The sequence below is a fragment of the Falco peregrinus genome, chromosome 8 (genome assembly GCF_023634155.1).
Source record: "Falco peregrinus isolate bFalPer1 chromosome 8, bFalPer1.pri, whole genome shotgun sequence".
Classification (NCBI taxonomy): domain Eukaryota; kingdom Metazoa; phylum Chordata; class Aves; order Falconiformes; family Falconidae; genus Falco; species Falco peregrinus.
Window position 1 is genome coordinate 16820668 of NC_073728.1, and position 26116 is coordinate 16846783.

At 42.1% G+C, this 26116-nt stretch overlaps 2 protein-coding genes across 9 annotated transcripts in view; one reads left to right on the forward strand and one right to left on the reverse strand.

Annotated features, from left to right (window-relative positions):
• PDE1A (phosphodiesterase 1A) overlaps positions 1-26116 on the forward strand; it is a 249081-nt gene that overhangs the window by 221209 nt on the left and 1756 nt on the right. For 6 of the 8 annotated variants that reach the window (XM_055812952.1, XM_055812956.1, XM_027786130.2 and 3 more), the window contains 2 exons: positions 1017-1136; positions 1459-4687. In XM_055812952.1, coding sequence (XP_055668927.1) covers positions 1017-1093 — 77 coding nt within the window. In that variant the 3' untranslated portion in view covers positions 1094-1136; positions 1459-4687. Of the gene's footprint in view, positions 1-1016; positions 1137-1458; positions 4689-5245; positions 5374-26116 lie in introns of those variants that run through there. The other 2 variants (XR_008748561.1, XM_055812955.1) reach the window with 2 other exon arrangements.
• PPP1R1C (protein phosphatase 1 regulatory inhibitor subunit 1C) overlaps positions 11153-26116 on the reverse strand; it is a 54076-nt gene continuing 39112 nt past the window's right edge. Inside the window, exon 5 of the mRNA XM_005237010.3 lies at positions 11153-12934. Within this exon, the coding sequence (XP_005237067.3) occupies positions 12846-12934 (89 nt within the window). The 3' untranslated portion in view covers positions 11153-12845. The remainder of the gene's footprint in view (positions 12935-26116) is intronic.

Genomic DNA, 26116 nt, shown 5'->3' on the forward strand with positions numbered 1-26116 from the left:
GAATTCATAGCTATTAATTTTCTTTTTTCCTTATTCTCATTCTCATGAGCTACCTTTCCTCTTTTCCCTTTCTCTTTTGTAAACTGTGAACCCCTTCAACTTTATCTTGCTGTCTTTCAGTTTGCGTCTCAGATCATATGTCATCATCTGCTTTACTTGTCAACTGCTTGTACCTTTGTTTTCTGGCTTTCAAAAATCTTTCCCTGCCTCTGTTGTGATTTTAATAACTTTTATGCTTCTCCCAGCTTATCTTCTCCACTTCTGAGACTTCTGTGCTTTTCTTTTATCATATTTTCAGTTCAGCATTATTAATCGCTGGTGGGATCACTCAATCAACTGGTTAAAACTGAGAAGTTACTATGTAGTTAGTAAATGGTACTGTAAGTTTGCTGCATTGTCCCCATGCCTACTATCTCAGTTTATAATTTCCTCAGCTGTACTCATTCAAAGTTACTGAAGGAATAGTTTAAGCACAAGCTTAATATTATGATTGTCAGTTTGAAAGTCGTGTTGTATATACTTAGTTTGAAAGCTGCTTGTGTCACTTGGTGTCATTGCTCCTCCTATCTGATTGAATTAATTAAATTCTTGGAACTTGACACTGGCATCTTTCATTATCTGAGAGAAGCTGACTCTGAAAGCCTACGTTAAAGAGGATTTAAACAGCACTTCACTGCAGAGGATGAATTTTGACTTTCAGTAAGTTGGAAGATAAAATAAACCTAAACCGAACCCACTTTATTAACAGTTACTGGTATAAATGTCTTCATAATTTTGTTTCATGCTGTGATCTATTGCTTTCATTCTATCTTTTGCCTAATGGATAAACCATAATGATTAGTTAATTCAATCCTATGCTTACCTGGTGAAAAAGCAATTAAAGCAAGCAGTGACTGAAACCTCATTTTAACCTTAAATAAGTCAGGAGGAAAAAGTTCCTGTCTGTCTAGGGCTGTGCAGATTCTCTTGTTTAACATCCTCACTCAGGTTCCCAATCACATTTGTTTGTCTTCTAGGTGAGCCTAAACACTGTAAGAAGTCAGAAGATCTAGTAAAAGCCACTGAGCAAAAAGAAGCACTGATACAGAACTAGATTTGCCATTTCTTAAAAGCTTCTGACACTGCAGGCAGGACAGGTAATTTTATCACTTATTTCTTATTATGTGGAGAGTTTTATACTATAAAGACTCAGTGCTATTCTTATCCTCTTTGTTCTACTCCAGTTGTGGGTTTATTACAAGGGTTTGAAATGGGGACATGGTATACCACACTTTCTATGTCCCCATAAAAGCCATTCAATATAAAGAAGGCAAAACCAATACTTTCACATCTCTGCATCCTTAATGTCAGACTAAATGATCATGCAATAGAACATCTTTGATTGATGTATATTAAACACTGGAAGTAGTAGTATTAAAAATCTGTTGCTTATGAATTTTCATTTGACCTCTGTTGCAGGAGAAAAGAACTCTAGCTGTTCCTACCCCGTGCTCTCAGAGGCTGTTATGTGTCAACTTGTTCTTGTATCATCCTGTTTCTGTGGAGAGTAATTGGACAAAATGATCAAAAGTGTAAAATGTAAAACCCTGAGCTGGCAACTCAAGGCACTTAACAACTCGCAAGTTTTCAGTTGTATTTGTTGTTGCTATTTCCTCTTCTATTCTGCTTTCTTAAACTAGCCAAAATAATTTTTTTCAGCCAAAGTTGGACCTCACTTTATTTCATCACTGACACCAGAGATTTCCAGTTAACCGTGAGACGAGAAAACACGACATTTATCGTCTGCCCAGGATTGCTGTTATGTGGCAGTGCTACTGGCATCCAGTGGAGATGGAAAGTCAAAATGAAATGTTGTTATAAATACTTGTTCATGCAACCATGCTGCATGCAACATAAAAGTCCTACTTGTTAGCTTCCTTCAAATATCTGGAAATAAAAATATGTAGACTGTGCAGGGAAGTTGTGGAGTTACACCAGCCAGCCTGTGTGGATGATGATTCTTCCCCACTGCAGCGGCTGCCATACGGAAAGAACTGGTGTTTAACAAATCAGTATTTGAAATATCTCTTTAAAATTAATTAATTAGCATCCAGTATTTAAGATTAAAACGGTCTCAGTCCTGTAGTATTTTGGAAGACATCACCGATGGTGTCAGCCCTACCATGAAGCTGGTGCTTACTGTTTTGTAGGGTAGAAGAGACAATGACAAGAATACATGAAAATTGCTTCTGTTCAGCAAAATATTGTGTTGCTTCTCAGAACTGGAAGGTGACACTGAGGCCTTATATCATATTTTGTCTCAAATGCAAAGGTGACAACATGGATACTGCAAAATACTTGCTAGCATTTGTTTCATTAAAAGAAAACACCAGACCATCTTTCTCTGAGAGGCAGCGAAAACAGAGCACACGGGCAGTTTACCTCTGCAAGAAGCCTCAGAATGAGCCCTCCAGCCTGTGCTGTGCCCAGAAAGAGACTCCATGTTCATCTCTGTTTCCTTCAAGCTGCATGTGACCCCTCCTGGCTTGCCTGGGCGTCCCACGCAGCTGCAGCCAACCTCATTTCCCTCTGCTGGAACGTGCCAGGAAAGTTCTGTGCTCCCCTTGGTGTTGTAGGTGCTCGGGTGGCTTGGGTCACTGCACTCCCAGTTCTCCTTTTTGGACCCTGTGGTTATTACCTCACTGACCAAAAAGTCTTTATGATCAGCCGAGGTCCGCTCTGAAGAGGACTCAGGGGGGCGGTGGCACTCCCCGCTGTGCAGAGGCTGGTGGAAGACAGACCTGTGTGCTGTTCACCTGCTGCTGCGGGATCTCACCAGAGCTCGACAGGCATCAGGCTCAACCTCAACCAGGGCACACTTTGTCCCGACTGAAGAAGGAATCGTAAACCAGTCACCCTAGACTGAGGGACCCTTACACATTCATACCTGCTGACTGTCTCTTTTCCGACAGCGGAGCAAATGAAATTGAGCTGGGAACGGTGCAAGCTCCGAGCCCTGGGATAAGGGCATGCCAAAAGGTGGAATTCCTGTCATTGAATATGTAAGCCATATACACGCTATGCATATGTAGTGTGCATAGTTTTAACTTAAGAAATGTTTGTGCATATAGGATGTAAAAAGTGCATTTAAATTGTTTTGTGTATTTGGTCCAGGGCTTGTATTTAGCATGGACAAATTCCTGTACAGTGCAGTTTATGAATGAAATGTTAATGAATGAAATTGTATCATATATGTTATAATGCAATCGATATTTTTTGCTAAGAGTCAAGACTTTATATATTCTCTGCTAGTGTTTGAGCAATTCATTAATAGCCTGGACTACTCCATGCACCTTTGCATCCTTTTTGGGAATGTTGGACTCTTTTTTTTTTTTTTTTTTTTTTTTTTTTTCTCTCCCTCCTTTATAATAAAATGTAAACCATCTTTTGGCTTCTTATTGTCATTATGACAAAAGAAGAAACATAATGGTCATATCAGATTTTTTTAACTGTAAATTGCGGTAAGCTGCGGCAGTGGAAAATATTCTTGTTTAAGATCTGAGAACTTCAGACCTTATTTCAGATATGTTGAGCATCTGCAGTTCCCACCAAATTTGAAAAGAACAAAAGATGACTGATACCTTTAAAAACTAGGCCAGTTAGGTATTTGTTTGCTACAGAGTGTTCTTCAACATTGTAATTTATGATTCACTGAGACTGAAAGTCTGGAGCAATCAGAATTCAATGTTTTTGTTGTATTTTCAATTTCAGACTTTTACCATAGCTGAACTTGACTTTTTTTTCCGTGTGTCTATCCCATTGTGATTTATATATTCTGCAAGAATTTTCTCCTGGAAATACAAGCAGAAATTATAACAGATTTTTCAGAATACTCGGAGCATCCTTCGGAGCTCTCAGTGTCCTGTTATCATAGCCGGCACCAAGATCTGCCACTGCAGAAACTAGGAGATCCTGATCTCACAGGAGGGCACTCATTGCCTGCAGAATTCTTTCATTGATATAGAAATGTGATTCGTGTATAAATAATCCTATTTGCTCATTTGTATTCAGTTTTAATCACTGTGGTAGTTGTTACTGTAATACAAGAAGAGTCCTTAGTTTTTCTTTAATGCCAGCTGATTCTCTTTCTTTCTTTCTTTCTTTATTCATAGCAAGATTTTACCTGGATATGACCCAAAGCTTAATGTGTTGTTTGGATGAGGAGAAATTTTCTTTGGTGGAGAATACTGTTATAGCCAAGACATGTTAGTTAAGGCTTTGACCTTGGGTGAAATTTGTGTTCAGATGGCAGAAAGGCTTCTTGAGAAGGCCTCTCCCTGAACAATAGTTTATCCCTGAAACCTGTAAGGCTGCGCTACCAAAACACTGCATGGGGCCACAAGAAATGGTGTGTGTATGTGCATCTCTCCCACAGCATTATGGGCATGTACCCCGGCATTGAGCACACTGAGGAGCTGTAGCTATAGATGAGCCCTCAAGAGTTTTATTTTGTATTTTTATCTTGAGATATCTGACAGATATATTACGTAATATTGTTATGAGTTATGATCTAGCCAGTATTTTTTTATTTAATTTTCAACAAGGCAATCTAAAACTGTGTGTTTTTATTCTGCTGTATTTGTCCGTATTTCCTATGATGATATTCCCAAATAAATTTGATTTGAGGGCAAGGATTGTGAAGCTCCTGAGTGTTAGTTGCAAATTTGCTTTCCTGAAGCTTGTTTGCTCATTTGCATATGATTGTCTTTGAACTGTGATGGAGCATAAATGGTTGTTTCCAACCCTTTCATTCACTTGTGACTCTGCACTTTGCCATAACTGTGCCAGTTTGCTGTACAAGCTCACATGCATCCCCACAGCACTCTTGAAAACAATTTCTTTACATGAGTCTTGCCTTCTTAGCCTTTACTACCAAAATGGCCCTTCTATGAAGAAACCCATAACCAATATAACTTCTTTTTGCCCCAAAAAATTCTTACCGTAGGTTGGTATTGATGGAGTCACTGGGATTGTTCATGTTAGCAACAGTTTTTCAGGAAGAGTACGACTTTCAGAGGCATCTCCATGGCACGGTGTAAATTTGATCATCTGTGTTCAGTGGAGCCAGGGAGTAAACAGGGCCCCTTCCTACCCAGACTGGAAGTGAATGGAAAGAATTCCATTGACCTAGACCTGTAGCAAATCCTGACAAGGTACGTGATGGGAAAAAAATCAAGACAACTACTTTATGTGACATTCTTTGCAGTTCCTTTTTCCCAGATGCTACCCCAGCTACATGTGCAGAGGATGTTCTTCTGTTGTTTAGATGCCAGAAATGAAACAAGCCACTACTGCGATAACTTCAAATTAGCAGATAAAGCAAGATGCCCACTGGTAAGTGTCTTAAAATTTATATTTTTAACATACTACACAGCTATTAAGTGAGAAAGAGGAAAAGTATGTATGACTAACATTCTTCAAAAGCAACTCAAAGAGATTTTAATTTTAGTTTAGCAGACAAAGCTTTGTCTCAGAGGGGGGTGCATCCACTTTTAAATCATTCTTTGAAAAATCACATCTTTTTAAACCAGTATGGAAAAGTGAGTGGAAATGGCATTTAATACTATGAGGAAAAGAAAGTGTCCTCTGTCAAACACACTGTGGAAACATTTAGGCCACTTCCCTGGGATAATTTTACTTTCCTGTTCATTTAATTATTTAATGGGGTCTCCAGAGGCCTCTTTTCCATGTCCCAGGGCAAACATTCAGAAGTTTTATCAAACTGTGAATGTCTAAGTAGTCCCCTGGGAACAAAGAAGGAAGTCACAGCCACAAAATTATAGATGTGAAAATTCTCTTACAAAAACTGGGATTTTGACTGTTTTGGGCTGCAAAATACTTCCCTTGTGCTTAAGCAAGTCCTTTGTTCATAGACATTTTGTGGAGAAATGTTGGATAATTTTCCATCAGCTGAGTTTGGATAGATAATATCTGAAGCAAATATGCTTTTCTGACAAGTTACATAATATATGAACTTTAAAGCTGATGAGGTTCATGCATTTGTAACATCCTGTATAGATAACTATTACAAAACTGAAGTAATACAAAATTCTACGTAAGTAAGGTGGTCAAAATCAAAATGGTAGGTACAATCTGGCCTTGAGCTGGAACAAAAATAGAAGGTTTTTGACATTTGTTTGGACTGTAGGTTTAAACCTGTGTCATCATCACATAGGTCTTATTGCTGATGCTGTTAAAAGCAACACTCATGCTTTTAAGAAGGACTCCTGCAAAGTCTTTCTGGCAGGACTTTCATTACAGTTAGGCTTCGGGACTTGTATCATAATACCATGAACAAACATCAAATATCATGAAATCATTTGCTATTTATTTGCATATGCCTGATATGATTATCCTCATCCAAATTCAATGAGCCAAAGGGTCAAATGCACCTATGATGCAATTCCATAAAAGCCAAGAGAGACACTGTCATTATACCAGGAGTTAATTTCGCAATTAGATAGTCATTGATTGTCTCTTGCTTTCTCTGTATTCAGCTGGTTTACTGATTTTTTTCTACAGTGGAGGGTACTCTGAGGGTCTAATGTCTTGGCACAAAGCACTACTCAACTTTAAGCCATTTAAAATTATTTTATTGACATTGTGCTTCCTTTTCTTTGGGGCCTCTCTCCTTTGACAGAGAACTGTATTTCTTACCAGTCAGAAATGAACATTCACGTTTATTGTTTGGCGTACTCTAGTAGTTCACAATTGGAATGAAAGGCAGCATATTTATGTCAAGCATTATGATATGATGCATGAGGCATCTTTATTTTAGTGTTCCTGTCTGAGAAAGACCCCTATTCTGTTAGTCACAAGGTAGTTTGGGGCAGGGCGGAACTGCAACTGCAGCCAGAGTAGTTCTGGGGAAAATGTGTGTGTTCTCAAGTAAATAGTAGGTACAGGAGCAGGGCTGCAGAGCTGATCTTTCCAGTAAATTAGAGAATGAAAATGGCATGAGCAATTTAAATATTATTTATAATTGACCTTCATGTCTGTTTTTAATATTCAATCTGCTGAGTGTTTAAAAAAGCAATTAAAAGTCCCATATAATGTTAAAACCCTTGATAAATGTAATAAACAAATGACATATTCAAAAGAGAGAATCTATGTCCCATTAGGAGAGAAAAAGAAAGATGAGAGCAACATATGGCAGTATAATTAGCATGATTAGGGAAGCACATCAACAGAATTTATGCTGCAGGGAAAATGTAATAAGAAACCAACACACTTTCCTCACTGCCTCGAAAACTGCAAATATCGCTCTCTGAAAAGGAAAAGATGCAGAAAGGCTCTCTGGCATTTAAAGCTGTAACTTTTGTTCTTCTGTCGTTATTAAAGATGCACACAGCCATCTGCAAACCATTTATTTTTTGCAGAGTTCACATTGTCCCATTGCTTTGATTAATAAGGAGCAATATTACACCTCAGCTGCTTTTCAGAAAGATGCTATTTTGGAAACCTAATTAATACTCATTCCACAGTTAGCTTGAGGTGTTCGTTAGTGCCAGATACTGAGTTCTTATTTGTTTCTCATTATGTGGAGAGTATTGCTTCTCAATGCCAGCGTTTTTGTTTTGCATTTTGGAATAACCTTTCGACACTCCTGCTTCCCAAGCCCTCCCTTCAGAAGAGCTAATAACACCTGTCATCATTATTTTAACATGCCTATTATGTCTGTTGAAGGCAATGTGGGCTATTTACATAGGTAGAGTATCCTGATGCACAGAAAATATTCTAGCCATTTTCTGAACAGTTGGACCAAAGAGAAAAGCAAAATTTAGAGACTTGGCAATGCAATTCAAATCTCAGCTTACCACTAAGGGTCAGTATATACTAAGCAAATGAATCATTACAAAATTGAAACAGAGCGTGTTTGGCCTAGCAGTAGTACAAAATGTTTTTTTCTGCCCTGAAAAGCGCAGATTATTTAATAAACAAACCAGACCAAACAAAAAATACTCAAAAAACTCTATAGCAAAAATACAGACATTGAACATGTGTAAACTCCATCAGCCAACTTTGCTGTAATTGGAGATTAGTAGCATCTTATCAAGTGGCCTGAGGTTTAGTAGAGGGTGCACAAATAGCTGGCTTGAGATTTGCCCAAAGTGCTGCTGTCCTAACTGGAGGATAAAGGAGAGAATACAGCAAAGCACGGGAGTCATTTAGCATCCACTTTGTTGCCAAGTGTAATGCTCTGCATGAAAAGGTCAAATGTAATTGCAGGTGTCAGGGACCAACAGAACAACTGAAACTCTTGCTGCAGTTTACTATTGCACTAGGCTGCTAAAGAAAAAAAAAAAAAGAAAAAAAAAGGAAAGAAAAAGAGAACATATGTGGGCCTGAGCACCAACGTGGAATGCTGTGGGAGAGGAAGAAAGGAGAGTTTTAGGGACAGCGTGTTTTAAATATGCCCTTACATTGCGCCCCCAGGGTTAGGGGATAGATGATGCTTTGTGTACTGCAGGAGTAAGGTTCCTCATCAAAAGCCTTGTGTCTCAATCTGTAAGAGAAAGAAAATGAGGGGAGGGAGCCCTGCACTGAGGAGCAACATTGCGCTGGACAGTGCCAGCTGCTAGGCTCCTACAAAAGCAGCCCACAGCCTGCAGGAGCCACACTTAGGTCCCTCCCCAACCACCTGCAGCACCAGAGCCTACCCAGACCAGCTCTGGGGAGAGACCCAACAGTTTCCCTTGTGGAATAAAATATTTTTTTTATTTTTTTTTAAAGAGGAAAAGCCACCACTGACCTGGGACCTGGCCCTCGGTATTGTAGTCAGTTAGGGGAAGTGCAGACTGACTGGAATTCCCTTCGTTACTGATTGCCCTGGAGCCTGGACACCGTTGGAGTTTCTGGCCCAAGCATGGGCAGCAGAACCTCTGCCTGAAGCCCACCGTGGAGCTGACACAGTTGTGTTGGATGTGATAGTTTTGGTACAATAACACCGGTGGTGCAAGAACTAATGGTGATTTTTTCAGTTTACATTAGCAGGGAGAAATAATGATATTATGAGAAGACAGTGGGGTAGCCGCTGAAGACTTCAACAGCTTTATGGCAATTTTAAAAAAAAAAGCAAACCAACCAAACAAGAAACTCAGTAATTAAATTGATAACAGTATAAGAGAAGCTTCCCTGTACACTACACATTGTATTTCTCCAAAAGAAAATACGCTGTTGGCCAAAACCTGTGGCCATTCTCAGGCAAAATTCCTCTGACTTCAGTGGAAATTATGTTTTAGAAAGGACTTTTATACCTTGGCTCTTATTTTGTATCTACTTAAGTATTATCTGGCTTTGCACCTGGAGAATAAACAACATATACCATCCTGTAAGTCAAACCATGGAATTTTTCCAAGTAACTCATTAGCACAATGTCTCAATAAATCTCTCTGAAGGGAAGAACCTGTCATGGAATAACAAGTATGGCATAAGAAAAAGAAACAAGGCTGTAAAATGCAATAACAAAACGCCTTTAAACCACTGCACATTAATGAGTTAAGGGATACTGGGAAAAGACCGAGATCAGTCCGAGGAGACAGCTTCCTTTCAATTCGGCAAATAACATTTCCTGCAATACCTTGAAAGCAAGAACAACAGCAAACGCCACAGCATGGAAGGGCAGTAGATTTTAAGAATGAGGAGTGGGGAAGGGGAAAAAGACATAAATCGGAATTGCTCGTGAAGGAAGACCTATGTTCATTACTTGCCTGTGTAGGGTTTTTTTGCTTTCTTTTTCCATCGGCCTGTTTGTGGAAAATAGAGTAATACAACCCATCTCTAAAAATCCTGCTTGTACCACACCTGTAAGATTCTCCAGCAGGAGCAGGTATTGTGAAAGGAGACAGCTCAAACGGGGAACATGTCACTGCAACTTTTCTTTGAGGTGTTTCCATATTGACGTTTGCTTTGAGACACTTGATGTTCACTTTTTGTCTGCTTTCTCAATCCCCACTGATTCGTTTACACTAGAACAAAAGATGACATTAGTGGATTTTTTGGTTTTAATCCATGATTTTGGTGATGTCAGCATGCTGGGCAACGATGACTGACCACTGGCTTCCACAAAGCGATATACATCGTTCAAGTGAACCTATGTGGAGCTCATCAGGCTGTGAGGCAACCACAGCTTTTAATTACACGCCAAAACATATGAGAGGCTCTCTAAGGCTGCTGTCTTCAAATGTCAGAGGCTGTGCCAAACCCCAGAAAAGACCTAGTCTGGTAAGCAGACTGCTTTTCCTGAGCTTCCCTTCTAATTTCCCCACATCTGGATATTTCTATCATGGGGTTCACTGACAGTCCACTGCAGTTTCAGCTCTGCTTCATGACAAGCACTTTTTCTGGGTGCTGTTGTTTTACTGACTCTTTCCTTACAGATCCACTTACTGTATGCCTCAGAAGTGGAAGCTCAGACAAACAAGGTTTGTTTATCTTTTTAAGCTAAAAATGGCTGTCATATAAAAAAACGTGCATCGTGACTTCATCCTTCAGTTGAGGTCCCACCAGCAAATGATGTCAAGATGGATCCATAGTAAAATCTCTGCAACAAGTCCTGTCCGTTTGCCAGAAAGGAGGAGTCTGTTCCTGTACTCAGACATGATGCGTGCATAACCTTAGGTCAAGAAAGAAAGAAACGCGTTTTGAAAAGGATAGAACACAGCTGGAATATTTAGAAATGGGGAACTGATAAGACCTGGATTTAGAGATGCATCTAAATACTGGGTGGCTATCTCAAGGCCTTATCAGACCTTGATGCTTTCTCTGGGTCGTGGCTGTAAGGCAGAATTGTTGTCCTCTCATTGCTGCAGTAACAATCCTGGAAACACTCGGATTCCAGTCCAAACTAAATCTTTCCACACACACCCCCCGTTATTTATAAAGTGTAGTCATCCTCAAGTCCAACAGTCATCCTGAAACAGGATGTTTAGTGACGAATTCTCCAAGCTCTCATCAGGTGTTTTGTGTTGCCTTTGAAATGTTGATTCCAAAGTGCTTGATACCATGTCTTGGTATCAAGTATTTCAAGTGACGCACATTTTTTTCATTTGCCCATAAGTCCTAGACAGTTCTCATCTCAAGCCTGTGGGTACTAATAACCAGCAAAAATCCATTAATATGAAAAGTGCTTTATTAGCTAACACAGATAGATGGTGCAAGGTTAAACACCAACAACTGTTTTAGAACTGGGTGTATTGTGGCAATGAACAACTACGTGAAGAGCCTGGTGCTGTGTGGAAGCAAAGCTGTGGTGTAACTGGGACCAGAGCCCAGCTCTTCTTGCTACCAATCCGGTCTTAACCTTGGGCGATTCAAATGGTTTCTGAAGGGTCAGTTCCTTCTTTTTGTTGTTTGTGGCAGAAAAAATCCTCAGTCCTCTAAGTCTTGTAGCTGCTTCTGTGCAACTGAAGAGTCCTTCTTGTATATCCATGCCGAGCTGGAGCCACGGATCCTGTTTGCAGTTTTTCTACAGAGAATGGCAACAAAGAGGACAGATACAGATGGAGGGCAAAGAGGTGACTCCCAAAAACACTTGTTGAAAGATCCTGTTCTTAGCAGGTCTTTGCAGAAGACCTTGGATTGAGAGTGAAATCACCATGCAAGGCATACACAGCAGGCTCTGTGTTTTCATACACTTAATCTCTTTTTTTTTTTTTTTTTTTTTTTAACTAGTTCAGCCTTTAAAAGAGACTTAAAGGAGTGTAAAGTTGAACCAATGATAAATCTTTGTATCAAAGGCAGACAGTTAATACAAAATGACAGTGAATTGGTTTAAAAATTGGCCATTGATAGCAAAGGAAATGATCTATCAAATGCAACTTTGAAGAAACACTGTTTTCCTTCTCCACGTTATTTCATTTTATGCCATAGAGTTTGCTTGGTGTGACCAATAATAATATTGGGATGGATGGACCACGCCAAACTTCAGCCAAAACCCTAGGGCTCAGACACCTGCCAAGTCACCACAGCTTGATATGGTACCATTTACTGGCTGAAACTGTGGCAAGTGCAGAGCGGGCTGCCCCCCGCTGCAGACGGCTGTACCCTGTGTTTGCTGCGGGCGATGAAGGGGAACCGCAGCGTTTCCTTTGGCTCAGCTGGTGGGGGGCACCCTGCTCACTCCCAAATTGAAACTTCTTCCAATGCCTCCAGGTAGCAATGGTCTTGTGTAAAGAGAAACCATTTTGGCTGATGTGACTAAGCAGCCTCAGACCAAAGGAAGGACAAGTACTTGAAGCGCTGCATATCCAGGGAACACGGGAAAGAGCCTTTGCATCTTTCTCTAGACTAAGGGTCACCTTTGCTTGCTTTGTTTCTGTCTCCGTTACTGCAAGTAACTAGCAAGACTGGTAAAAGCTGCCCTTAGCTGAAAAAATCATTTTATACGAACATTTCTCTGTACGTTAGACGAACCCACTGTACAATATACAGTCTTGTCTAAATGTACATAGTATTTATTTTGTAGCTTTTAAGTTGGTTTTATTTACAACAGGCCTTAGAGTACAGCTCACACGCAGTAGTTAAGCTCTGGCAGTACTGATGTCAGGTCACTAACATGTTTGCAAGTTACATTTCTAAGTCATAGAAAATTAAAGAAAAAAGACTTTAAAATAGCTGTTTTATCTTCAGATATAAGGATCACAGAACGCATTTGCAGATGGCTGCCAAACCCAGCCGAGGGCGCTCCCAGGGCCGCCAGCACGCCCAGCGCGGTGGCATGGGGGCAGGAGTGGTGGCGGAAGGTGTGACACACACGGCTGCTTGCTTCAGTCACTGCGACGGCGCTCGAGGCAGCGTCACGCTCTCTAATGGCCCCACTCCTCTTCCCGTTCGCTGACTCCCTCTTCTTCCTCTGGAAACGCTGACTCACTCTGACTCTTCAGATGCTTAATCCCTGAAAGTATAGAAGTCATGGTTAAACTTGAGTTAGCTCATGTCACTTCTTTTTTTCCTGAAGGAAGAGTCAAATCCCCAAACTAATGGCAAGTTTTTTAATGCCCATGCTGACGCCCTGTTTCACAAACCTCAGTTAGTTCAACCAATACTATGGTGTATTTTCAAAAGAAATACTCTCTTCTTTAAATACAGGCTCTTAGGAAATCTATCACATTTTGTTGAAGATACTGCTGAAAGATGCCTTGTAGAACAGAACAGTGTTTTCCCTTGGTAATCCTTGATCAGATTAGTACTGACCATCTCAAGTAAGTCAAAAGGTCTCGAGGCTTAGACAGTAGACATGGGAATTATTCTTCCAGAATTTCAACCTTCTGAGACAGATCTGCTGAAAGTCATTGCTCACATGGACCCAATGCCCCACCATCACACCTTCCCATATGCACCAGAGGTGTTTTCCAGCCTGCATCCCTGTAGTCTGCACAGGACCTGCAGAGCTGTCCTGACACAAAGACAGCATTGCATCCAACAGAGGGGGAATGCTGGCGCTGAAGCCATGACCAGATTGAATCATTTCTCACATGGAGAAGGCATTCTGTTGACCTCTGAATACCATGTGGGGCTGGATGTAAAGGGTAAATACCTACCATGGGGTATCTAGAAGTTTAGGTTTGACAAAAGTTGTGAAGTTCCTGCTGCTGATTGGTTTCAGCCAACAAATGAAGTAGGTTCTATGAAAACTAATCAAATTGCAAGGTTATTTTTCCTGTCCCGTGTTTAGTACAAGCAAGCAGGCTCAATGAGTGGGCCTAATCCCACCTTCTCCACTCCACCTTGGTGTGGTAGAATTCGAGCTAAAAAAGGAGTCAAAATCAAGCTAAAAAGATGACAGAGAGGAGAGACAAGAGATGAACGGTTGTTATTTTCAAGAAAATCTAAACAGGAAACACGCAAGATTAGTTTCTGGTTCCCCTAGTTTTTGACAAAAAAAGTTGTAGTGGTAACATCACTGTTAGTCAAAAATGCATGATTTTGAAAATGTAAGCCTGAATTAGGTTTTCTGACATTACTTCTGTAACATGGAAACATTTTTTCTTTCATTGTAGATCATACATAGTTCTATTCACTATTTCTAATTCTCAGAAAAAAAGCTTCCCTTATGCATCAGTTCCTCTGTTTGTGGAGGAGAAATTGCAGCCCAGCTACTTCAGATAAAAGCAGCTGGATAATCAAGCACCCCACTGTCATAACACTTGTAGAGGCACAATTTTCAAAAAAGGGATGGACCCTGTATGCAGAAAGGTTTACAGGGCAAGAGCCAGATTACCTCAAGCTGCGAGTGAGAGGAATTGATAGTGTATGTTCAAGAGTTGTGGTCCCAGCACCACTTAACCTGGAGGTTCCTAGATGCTACTGTTTATGTCCACACCATTCCAAAATGAGATAGTTTTTTCCAAATGCATCACTTAAAAAAAACTTTCAACAGAAGTTACTGCAGTCCAACAAAATTACAAATAGCTGCAAACAGGATCTTACAACATAAGTTACTCCAGTCCAACAAAGTTACAAATAGCTGCAAACCAGATCTTACAATGGGTCGTACAAGGGGAGTGCTGCTGGCTCGACTTCCAACAGGAGCCATCACTGCTCTGTGCTGGGCTCCGGGCTCCTCTCTCTTTTTTTTTTTCCCACACAAATGAGAGTACTTGGTTCCCTGGGAGACTGTTGTTCAGATGTAAAACAAGCAAATAAATTAATGCTTGCAAGCTGCAGTTAGTGTGCCCTGCAATAATCAAACCATTTCCAATTAAGTAACTGTGATACATGGAGAAACACTTAGGGTGCTCAGCTACCACCAAGTTGGCCTCTTTAGCAACCCCCTTTAGTAAGACAAACACTTTAAATATGATTTCATCAAACTATAGGTTAATGGACATTCATTTCAAAGTGATGCTGTGTTTGTAGGGCGAATTTGTCTCCTGTGTTTACCTCTGGACTTGCAGAGCCATTTCTTGTGCGTTCACAGTACCCATCTAGCAGCTACTATTCAGTACTTCAGAGAGGAATTGCTGGGAGCCAGAATGTGGCCTTCTTTAGGGAACATTTCAAAGATGAAAGAGGGAAAGTTACGGACAGAAAAGAAGGCATGTGATACACAGTTAGTATGATGAAGTTTCATGGAGTGCTATTTTTGGCAGGAGTGAAAACTTTTGGCTATGTGGTTTAATTGCAATAATCAAAGTGAAAATTGGAGGGAATGGAGAGGAATGACATCAATGAGCATTACTCACTGATTTTCAAGTAGCAGGCAACTATCAGTCTTACTTACTTTTTATAACCTCTGTTCTCTGGCCTGCCTTTACCTCTGCCAGTCATTTAATGCCACAGTGTCATTTGGAAGCGAGGGCTCCAAATGCTTTCTCCAGCACTCCAGTGCTTTCCTGCACTGACCAGTAAGTGGTCACAGGGCTTGGTGTCATTGTTCATAGGCCTCAGGGTGTGCTGATGGCATCAGGTTGTCAGAGTTAACTGACCCTATGTGTAGCGTTATGAAGTAAGATGCCCAGCTACACAGCAAAGTAAGTTAGCATAAATCGACGTACAGGTAATGAAATTCCTGTCAGTAGCTGAAGAACATGTGTGACAGAAAAGATTGGTGGCTTTCCTGAAAAGAGACATTTCATGCACAAAGCGTCAGACATTTACAGCACAAAAAAAGTCTGGGGTAATAAAAATACCTAGTTCAATGATAGCAATCATACTCTTAGATTAAAAGCTTACCTAGCCACGTAACGTTGCACCACAGTGGCTGCCATGAGTGGTCAGAAGGCCCTGGGCGCTGGAGCTGGGCATGCCCAGGAGCACAGTGGTGCATTCATCCACATCTCCTGCTCAGCTAAAATAACTCCAGAGAGGGGCCGCTACAGCGGCGCTCCTGTCGCTCCAGCAGGGTTATTGGAGCTGTGTGCCCTGCCCTTTGTCAACAGAAAGCAAAGGATAAGCAGGTAGCGGAGGTGGAGCTATATCCACAGAGGTATTTTTTTTATAAGCTGAATCTATTCATACCCAGTATCTTTGTTTAGCAATATCTGGGTTCTTTGCTGAAAGGTTGCATTCTGCTAGAGACTGAGTGAAAACTTATTATTCAGGTCACCCCAACCGTTTCTACGACTGCTGCCATGGTAATGTTAATTTATTAGAAAGGGTATTTCCTTCCCATCTTTTCAATCTTCATACACTGGTAACAAAGTTCATGGTCTCAGCTTTCTCAAATAGTAATCACTAGGCACCAGTGCTCTTCTTTGGGGTTCGCTTCTATTCATTGGTGAAGCACAGCGGTAAAGACGAGCAACGAATACAGACGCTAAGATTTTGCTCGCAGAAAAAGAAACCAAAACAAAACAAACCAAAGCCAGGGTATTTGGGGGGATATATGGGGGATATTTTAGAAGATACTGTTTGTACATACAGAGATCCAACTTAGAAACATCATGTTACTGGTTCCATGTAAACTATACAAGCTTCAGTGGCAAACAGGGAGGACTGCAAATGCTGATCCAGAGTTACCCTGTCCCATCAGTGTCCCTTATTCCAGGCAGCGGGTAACTGAAGCTGTGGGCACCCCTCACCCTCCTGAAGCACTGTGCCTGCACCGTCCTGATGCTGGTTCGTTTCTCGGGCTGCTCTGCCCCCGCCTGCCCTGCCCTTGGTGCGGAGGTGGCTCCTGGGTCCGAGCCATCCCGCTGGTCCCCAGTTCCCACTGTGCCCAGCCCAGCTGCTGCTGCGCGCTGTCACGCCCTGGCTGGGGCTTTGCTCCTCACCTGGGAGAGCTGACAGCTAACCCCTTCCAGCCCGCAGGCTGCCCCTTCCCACCGCTCGCTGGCGATGATTGCATCCCTCCAGCGTGCTCCAGCTCTCCCTCGCTCTGCCTTAACAACAAAGCTTGTCTGAACGCTGCTGCTCCGTTTCTTTTTCCCTTTCCCCACCCCCTCCTTTTCGTGCTTCTGAAGCCAGCAGGACAAGAATTGTTTTTCCTCAAAGGGCTCGTATTTCACTGCAGGTAATTTAATCCAATTAATGCTGATAAAGAAACCCTTAATGCCAAGCCAGATTCAGCAGCCATGCACTAATACACTTTGAACTGGTAATTCTTTTTAGATGAAGTCACTCCCTCAAAGCATATTTCTAGATTACTTATAAATTATGAGTGCGAATGGGACAACTTTCTGGCATTTTTGCGGTCACAAAATAACATCTATGCTGTTTAATCAACAGCTGTCTTTTTGCTTCTCTCCATCTGACCAGAGCACCAGATTACAAGGCTAAGCAGTGTCACAAGATATGAAAAAAACAAGTGCTCCTGAATTAAATGTCTCCCGGGGGGGGGAAAAAAATATCAGTAATTAAGGCATCTCCCTATCTCAAGTAATTAAAGCAGCTCCCCATCCTATTTAACACTTCTTCCTTCACCCCACTTCACTGTCCAAAGAACGGTGTTAACATTTGCCAAACCCAGGACTGAAGTCTGGTTGGCAATTTGAATTCCCTAAAGTTTGAAGGGTTATTCAGTTTTATGATCCTCTCTCTGTCAAAAACACATTGCAGATTTTCAGAAAGCAGTGAAAGGTGTAGCTGAGCCACAGACAAAGCAGCTTGATTTTCAGAGTCTCAGAACTCGAATCACTTCGAAATTACCAAGCAAACAAACCTGGCCAAAGAGGATAATGGCCAAATAATGTTGTCTATTTTATGCCAATCCTAAAAGAAATATGTTCTGGTTCCTCCAGCAAAAATGAGAATATCAAAACAAAAATCATGTACTCATGCCACTAAACAGGAAAAAGAACTTTTCTTTCTTATGGAACATTCTGGTTTGATTTTGTCAGTCAAGTATTTTTTGACTTATCTGAAACTTCTTCCTGATTTGGTGGGGTTTTCTCCCCAGCTGAAATGAATTTTTGAATTAAAAAAACAACAGGAAAAAAACCCAACAAACAAAACAAATGAAAAAACAGCATCCACCACAGGTCTTTGGCTAAGTTGGATGCAGTGGGAAGCAGTTGTGAAGGTGACAGAGCCCAGAAGAGCTGTCAGGTCTTCAGGGGCAACCTCCTCCAGGCACAGGTGTGACCCACACTGATACAGGAGAAGAAGCAGCTGTAGCAGAAGACTGTCTTGGCTAAGCGGGACCCCATGACAGTGCTCCAGTGCCAAAAAGATGATGTGTGCAGTGGATAGAATTCAAGACAAGGTAAAAATGAGGAATATATTAAAATATACTGGCCCAAAATACAGGGATGGTGTTAGGAAAGCTCAGGCTCAGACTGAGTTGAAATTAGGAAAGGGTGTCAGGAGCTACAGAGGGGTTTCTTCCTCCGCCTTCCCAGTAAAAGAAAAACAAGGAAAATGTGGACATGCAGCTCGGTGAGGTGAGCAGTCTAGCCATAGACAAAACTGAGGTGCTGAACACTTTCTTTGCCTTGGTCTGGACTGAGAAGTTCTACCAGGTATTTGTGCCCACAAAGTCCAAGGAGGGGAGGAAATGCTGACTAAGCGATCCCTTGAGAAATCTTGACCCACAGAATCCATGGGACTGGTGGGCTGCATGCGAGGGTGCAGAGGAACCACCTGGTGTCAGTATGAGGCCATTCTTTGTCATTTTTGAAGGGCTGTAGAAAGCAGGAGAGGTCCTCAATTACTCACCATGCATTAGGCTGTGCCTGCAATACTGTATTCGCGTTCTCTGGAACACAGATGGAGGGTGTAATTGCACCTGTGAGGCTGATCTCAGGGACGAGGTGGCTTTTCACTCCATAAAATTGTGGGGCCAGGCTAAATCAGCATTTCCATACTAATTTTGGGAAACGTACAAACTCATAATTGGGTTGTGGCCATTGCGATCTATATATACATATATGTGACATATACGTACATATATATATGTGAGGTATGTATGTTTCTATTTGTTCCCAAATAAAAGGGATGAAAACAAGGGGATTAAGGGCTTGCATCAGACCAAGTGCTACTGTATTTCCAAAATCAAGACACTTGGAGCATCGCTTGTATGTGACCGGTACACCTACAGACAATATCTTGCATAGAAATCACATCCCAGGTGCGTAGAAATGTCAAAGAAGAAAATTCAGTCACCGGAGAAGGAGGCATAGGAGCGGGCTGCCCTGCAGAGCAAGTCCTAGCGCACCTACTGCTGCTGCTGAAATGGGGCATCTTTCTACCGGGCTTTCAGGGGCAGATCGTAAATGTCTCGGTCACTCTCCACTGGTGCACGGTGCCCGAGGACTGTCACTGCAGTTAAAAGAATATGCTGGCTGCCTGCAGATGTAACAGATTTAAAACCCGTATACTGTGTAAGACAAACAAAGCCTGCACACTCCTGTTACAAAAGAAACTGCTTTCTTGCTCAGCTGGGCATCTGTACAATGGAACTAACACAGACTCTCAATACTTCACAAGATGTTTTGCCAGATGTTTCCAGAAGCATCGAGTGCTCCATGTGAGGAAACATGCTCCCTTCTGCGGGTCAGTGCTAGGGGAGATCACCGAGGCTCTCCCTGCAACAGGCACTGCAGCACAGCTCAGCCAGGCACAGCACAGCCCCCTGCTCCAGGGAGACACACACACACCCAAAAAAAAGCACAAAACGCTTCCTGCTGTTCCCACCTCCAACACAAGCCGAGGACCATCAGAGCCCGCGGGAGCAGCTGCCTGGCAGAAACCTCCTTCCATAGCAGCCGAGCAATTATTAAATGCTTTTCCTCTCTGTGACTTTTATCAGTACAACAGAATACAGCTTAACCAGCCCCCACTCTCAGCATTTTCTTCTTCATAAAAGTTCAGAGAAAGCAGATTTAGTAATTTTCCAATGTTCATTGTCAGGTGCATGCCAACTACACTACCGAATTTATTTCGATGTCTTGTCTTCCCCCTGTCCCATTTGGTGAAAGTATCAGAAACACAGCTGTCATTACTGGTTATGGTAAAACTCAGGGCTTACCCCCTGAACACACACTGGAAACACGCGTCCTAGGAACTTTGACCTTCTTGATCAAAAATTAATTTGTCTGTCCAGAAAAAAAATTAATTCCTACTACATACATTTTTTGTTTTAAACAGCTGAAATACAGAAAGGTTTATATTCCATGCAAGAGCAGGACAGTAAATCAGTCAGAAAAATGTTAGTGTTTCCCAAATGCCTATTTTAAGCCTTCTTTTGTTTCCTCTTTGCATAAATGACCTGCTTTCTATCTCACTCATCTGTACAACCAGTTCCTGAAACCTTTAATCCATTTTTACTTAATTGGGTGGTTTAGATAAGCTCTCCTTGCATACCAGTCAGAGTTCAGTGCTTAAGCTTTTGTTAGTAACACCTTAAAATGCGCTGACCCTGTCCTTAACCCTACTTGCCTCCCCAGCTGCTGCCCTCCTCCCTCTACCATTCAGCTCGCCAAAAAGCTATGAAGCTTCAGCGCTCCGACTGCTAGGCTTTTAAATGAGCTTTTTCATCCTTTCTCCCACATTGGACTGAATGCTGGAGAGATACGACTGCCAGCCTCCCCAGCCACTTCCAAATCCTCCTCAAAATTCTCCGTTACGGAATTTAAGAAACAACCAGAGAATATTTTGGTTACCAACATGCTGAGACAAAGGCTGTTGCATTCTTCCCTAGCAGTCTGCATCTGTTCCTGGGTTTGATTGCTACACCCCAGCTGGGACTTCCCCAGTGCAACAACCCAATTCTGTTAAATGTTTGAGCAAGGTTTAATGTGGCATGGTCCTAATCCCTGGTGCAGGTTCCTGAGTGCTATGTTAACATCGATACAATACAATTGTGGCATACAGCGATCAGTGGGGGGTTACCGAGTATGAACTAAGAGCTCGACCGCGACATGATATTTGTATGCAAGGAGAAAAATGTGTTTTACATACCTTTCCTTGTGTTTCTGCATTCCCGCCTACAAGAATGGCTTCAGTCCGCCAACCTGGCAACAATTCTTTCATCTGCTGATGCTCACGTTCATAAATCACGGCAGATCCCCCGTGGCAGGAGGGTAGCCCTGCCTCCGAGCAGACCCCGCACCAGAGCAGCGGCCCAGCCTCGCCGAGGGTGGCAGCCGTGGTGTGTCCCAAGGCAGCCACTCTCCTGAGTGGTCCCTGAGCCACCAGTTGCCCAAAGAACATCAAAAAGCAATCTGTGACATGACAGCAGTAAACCACATGGACCCGGACCTTGACAATTCCCATGTGCATGAGTGACCAAACAGAAAACAAATGTGAGGAAGAGAAGACAAAATAAAAGTAAATGGATGTGGAAAATTTTGCTTTATAGATGCGGGCAACTGAGAACAGTCTGCCTGACACAGCCTTTGGAAGTTTTCTAAAAGTTAGGTTGTTCTTTGATGAGAAAGACTGACAAATGCTGCTCTGTGGGGGTCACTCAAGGGATTCTGAATGGTACTCGTGCCTGTAAGCTTTTGTTAACCGAAGTTTCATGGCAAACTAATTACTTGAGGCTTGATAACCGACATGCAAAGGTCTGCCCTTACTTTGTGGTCAAGGAGTCTGAACACAACCAGGTCACTTGTTACTACACAGGGCTTGGTCCTGCTGCTCCCAAAGTTAACGGGGCTTCCTCTCACTGATCTCGGAGAAACAAGAGTCAGCTTCCGTGATTGATCTGAATTTCCAGTTATAAAAAATAAATAACTTAAAATAGCTACTGTTTATTTACAGTGAATGTATGTGAAATACTGTAAATTAATGTTCTATGTGGCTTTAACAGTTGAGGTATGGGATAAAGAAAGCAACACAGAAAATTGGCACACTAGGTCCTCTCAAAATCCTGTTTAGATTATCCAAAGAAAAGCCAAGTCAGGCTGTCACTTTGTCCTTCACAGCTGATGGAGTCTTCAAAGGCCAGCAGACATGGTGGCCTTCAACATTTAGAATAAAAAGAATCTGAAGCACCAGTGTGGTGGTTTAAACTATGTTGACACTTTAGCAAGCCATAAATCAGCAAAAAAAAAAAAAAATGTGTGCTTAAGATGAGGCTGAGGAGGAGAAAAAAATTTAGATGTTATGATTATGAGACCAAGATATTATTCAGTCATGCAATTTCATCTACTTTTTTTTTTTTTTTTCTCTAACATGCATCTCTTTCACAAGTGCTGATGACTAAATCAAGACGAATGATCTGAAGCACTGGCAAATATGACAGGTTTATGTAGGTCACATATCTGATCTGGATCAGATCATCAGCATATCCAGCAGGTCACCATGGCCTCATAGATGTTTGTGAGGGATCATTCGGAAACCAAGCAACAAGGGCTGACTAATTTTCTAAATGTCTGCTGGTTGTTACTAATTTCTCTTTCGCTGTAGTCATACAATACTCATTCCTCACGGTGAGCCTTTTACATGACAGATTCTGGGTCTCGTGCTCCTTTCTCCCCATCAAAAGACTCAGTGTTAAACTATCACAATGAACACTGTATGAAAGCAGCAAAATTCATGTTGCAAATGTCTGGCTGCTTTCCATTTTGTTCCCTCACAGCACTTCCCACTCCATTTTTCCCTCTCAGAAGTGGCTTGAAGCCGCACTGGCTCCATACAGCAAGCACGGAGGAGCTGCTCCAGCACAGAAAGGCTTTTGTCGGTCCTCTGCAGGCTGGCCAGGACATGCACCACAGGCAGGGGTCAGCTCACTGTGGCCCAAGGGACCGCATCTCCCACTTACAGTAGCCAAAAGAGTAAATAGAGAGGCTTTTGTCGCCCCAGGCAACTGCTGCTGGTATGTAAACATCTCATCTGGTCCCTTCCTTCCTCGCTAGCCCTCAGACTGCAGAAGTTTGCAGGGTTCAAGTGAGCAGCAGAAGCCCCTGCAGGCAGCGAAGTGGAGGTTTCAGCTTCCAGCAATCTCAGCCCAACACTAACTATCCTTCAGAAAGCCAGAAAATATTTCTCAGCTGATTCTGTGGAGGATGGCTCTTGGTCAAATACCTCAACAGCAGCTTGTGCCGAGGAACGTGCGGCGATGACTCCCCCACTGGTGCTGAGGCTGGGCAGCGCTGCGAGGCTCCGCTGGGCAGCCGCGGGCTGCCACCAGGAGAGGATTAAAGTTTTTCAGCTGACATTTTTTCATCCCAATTTTTCATAGTTCAGAGCTAGACTTAGAGCTGTTGATTAAGTGTGCTCGAATTCAGTCAGCGCAGGCAGATCTTCAAAGGTGCTGTGCTTTGGCAGGTCCTGGGAAGGTTGGATGGCCAGACCCCCCCTCGGAGAGCAGCTCCCTGGAAGCCAAGTTTCATGGCTTTCAATGCGTTTGTTTGCTGGAACTGCTAAACCCTCACTTTTAACACCAGCACCACTCGCAGCCAGGCAGCTGTCTGTCTAACAGCAGATCAAAATCACAGGACTGGCAGAATTGTTCCCTTATGTCAAAAGATTACAGTAATTCCATCAAATAAAGGGCCGTATTTTCAAACCTGGATCAGCTACTCCATAACAGAAGCCAATAGCTCTTCCACTGTCACAAAATATGTATTAGAACTCACTGGCCGTAGAAGTTTACAAGTAGCATTATCTAAGCACGTCCTCTTTATATTAAAATATCTTACATTTTCCCAGGCAACTTCTGTCGTTCTTACAATTCACCACATGCTGATCTGGGCTAGTTCATGTTTCCAGTTTGAGACACTCTGTAGGCTGACTAACTTAAAATAAGCCATGAAGGGAAAACCAAGAAATTGGTTTTACAGCTAGAAAATCACATCAGTCAAGACTTGGGAAAGCTGATGCTCAAGACAATATGCAACGATGCTCAGTATTTCAGCTGCAACATCTAAGTCCATTTACCAGTAGAGACAAGACAAATACTAGCTATACAGACTGCTATGTACAAAATAAAACAATGTTACCATCCTGCCTGCTGTAAGTAGGTGAAGGGAAAGGCTAAGGATGGTTAGGAAAATCTTAACTTTCGTATGAGGTCTTAACTTCTGCATTGTAAAATACATGGCATCGTGCAACATAAAGTAGGGATCAAGTGGAGAATTAGGCTGAAGGGTGTGCTTTATGCCAGAGATTCAATTATATAAAAATAAGGGTCCTTTCCTAGCCCTTAGATCAATGAGCATGTACAAAAGTGATCCTCCTCTTGTCTCTAGGAACAAATGCTTTGTTCGCAGCTACTATTCCTTTTGCTGAGGATAAAAAAAATAAAAAAAAAAAGAGTTCTGCCCCCAGTACATTAATATATTAAATGGTGATTTATATCCTATTGTGAGAAAGGGAGTTGAGTCTCATACCAATTTAATTTCCTTTAATCTGTTCCTGCCAATAGTGGCAACCAAGAACATTTTCTCTTTTTTTTATTTTTTCTTCCCCACTTCCTAATGGTAAACCTCTGATGTTCTCTCCTGGCTGCTTCTCTTACTTCAGCACAGTTATTCAAGACTTTATCTTTTCTAATACAAAGCAGAAATTCATCCTGTCCAAAACTGCTGCTGAGGCTGCACAAACCAGTCTTCAAAGCAAATGTATCAGCATTTCTAAAGGGTTTTACTTCAGCAACTAATTGTTGGGGGAAATGATGTATTAGAGAAGCTGAACTGAAGGAGCCTGAGCTGTTTGGATCTTAAGTGGGCTGAGATTTGCACCTACTTGGGATGTGAGGTAGTTACGGCTGCCATGATATGGAAAAGTACACTGTGACACAAGAGTTGCATGGCTCTTTTTTCATGCCATATGTTTTAACTTCAAATAAAATGGCTTCCATTCGAATGGCAATTTCCATTAGGGTTTAAAAAGTTTCTTGGCTGGCAGAGATCTGTTTCTAGTGGGGACAGATGAAGCAGCATGCCTCTGCTGCAAAATCTGTCACAAAGGTAGCGTGGGGCACGCAGCTGCTGGGGGGCTGCGACAGCCAGCCCGGAGCAAGGCAGACATGCTGCACGCTGCTGCTCTGGCAGGGCATGCGGCAGAAACAGAATGGAAAAGGAACACCCCTCCTCAACTGCAAACTTCTGAGCAGTGAGAACAAAGTGCAGCATTTTTACCTACCCTTCGCTTACAGTGATTGGCTCGTAAATAAAAATGTGTGATAAAAAGTCCAATTAGTAAAGCAGGGGAATGAAATCTTATACAGCAAAATAACCTCTCAATGTGTGGCAGTACCACTGATAACAGTAACAAGCACCTTTTCACTCTCCAGCCTGGCCCCTCCACAAACCTTTTTTTTTGAGGAAGGTAATTTTGTAGATTCCCTTTGAAAACAAAAAAGCAAACAGCTTTTTTGACATTTTGACAATGTCAAAAATACATGTACATGAATAAAAGAGAATGGATCTATTCCCTTTGTGAAAACAAATATTTGTCTCACCATAATTTTGTGTTTGGTTGGGTCTCTGGATGGCAAAGAAGGGGTTTTTTTTAATCCTAGGGACATTTATTGATGTAGACTTTAGTTACGCGACTAGGATTCTCAGCCTGATGAGCTCTGTAGAGCCCAAGCGAGCTTTGGTGCTGCGCTGGAGCTGCAGCTCACACCCCTTTGGGCAGGTAATTTTTCCTCAGAAAGTTTCTCTGCAAAACTTAACCTGTGTAGGGAGTGATGTTTTTATGTCCTAAATATGCATAGGATTCTGTTAACTATGAAAGGTAGGCTTAAAAAGCAGCGTATAAGGAACAAGGGGACATAGGTACCTCTGCAATATTGAATACCGTGGCAGACTTGAGGAGATATGAGACATGTAAGACCCCATCCAGATTGGACGTACCAGGTATTTGGCAGCTGTGACCGGATTATCGTACAAGGACCAGCAGCTGGATTTAGGTCCAGTCACAGGTCAGCTGCAGACAGAATCTGGGATCAGATTTCACCAAGATTTTAATCAAAACAAGTAACTGGAAATGCCTACCCTTAGTTACACAGGGCAAGTGCCACCGCGGTCTCACTAGTTTTGGCCATGCTGCCTGGCAAATGTTTTGCTCAATGCACAATTATTTGTTAGACCCTGGGCAACTTCCATTTTGCTTTTAAGTACAAAAATATGTGATTCTCCCTCCTTGTTGTGATAATTATAAACCCCGTTAAAAAAGGTTACATGGTCAGAGCCAACCTGACTTTACCTCTGCTTCCTCGGTCTCTATCTCCCTTGTTTCCTGC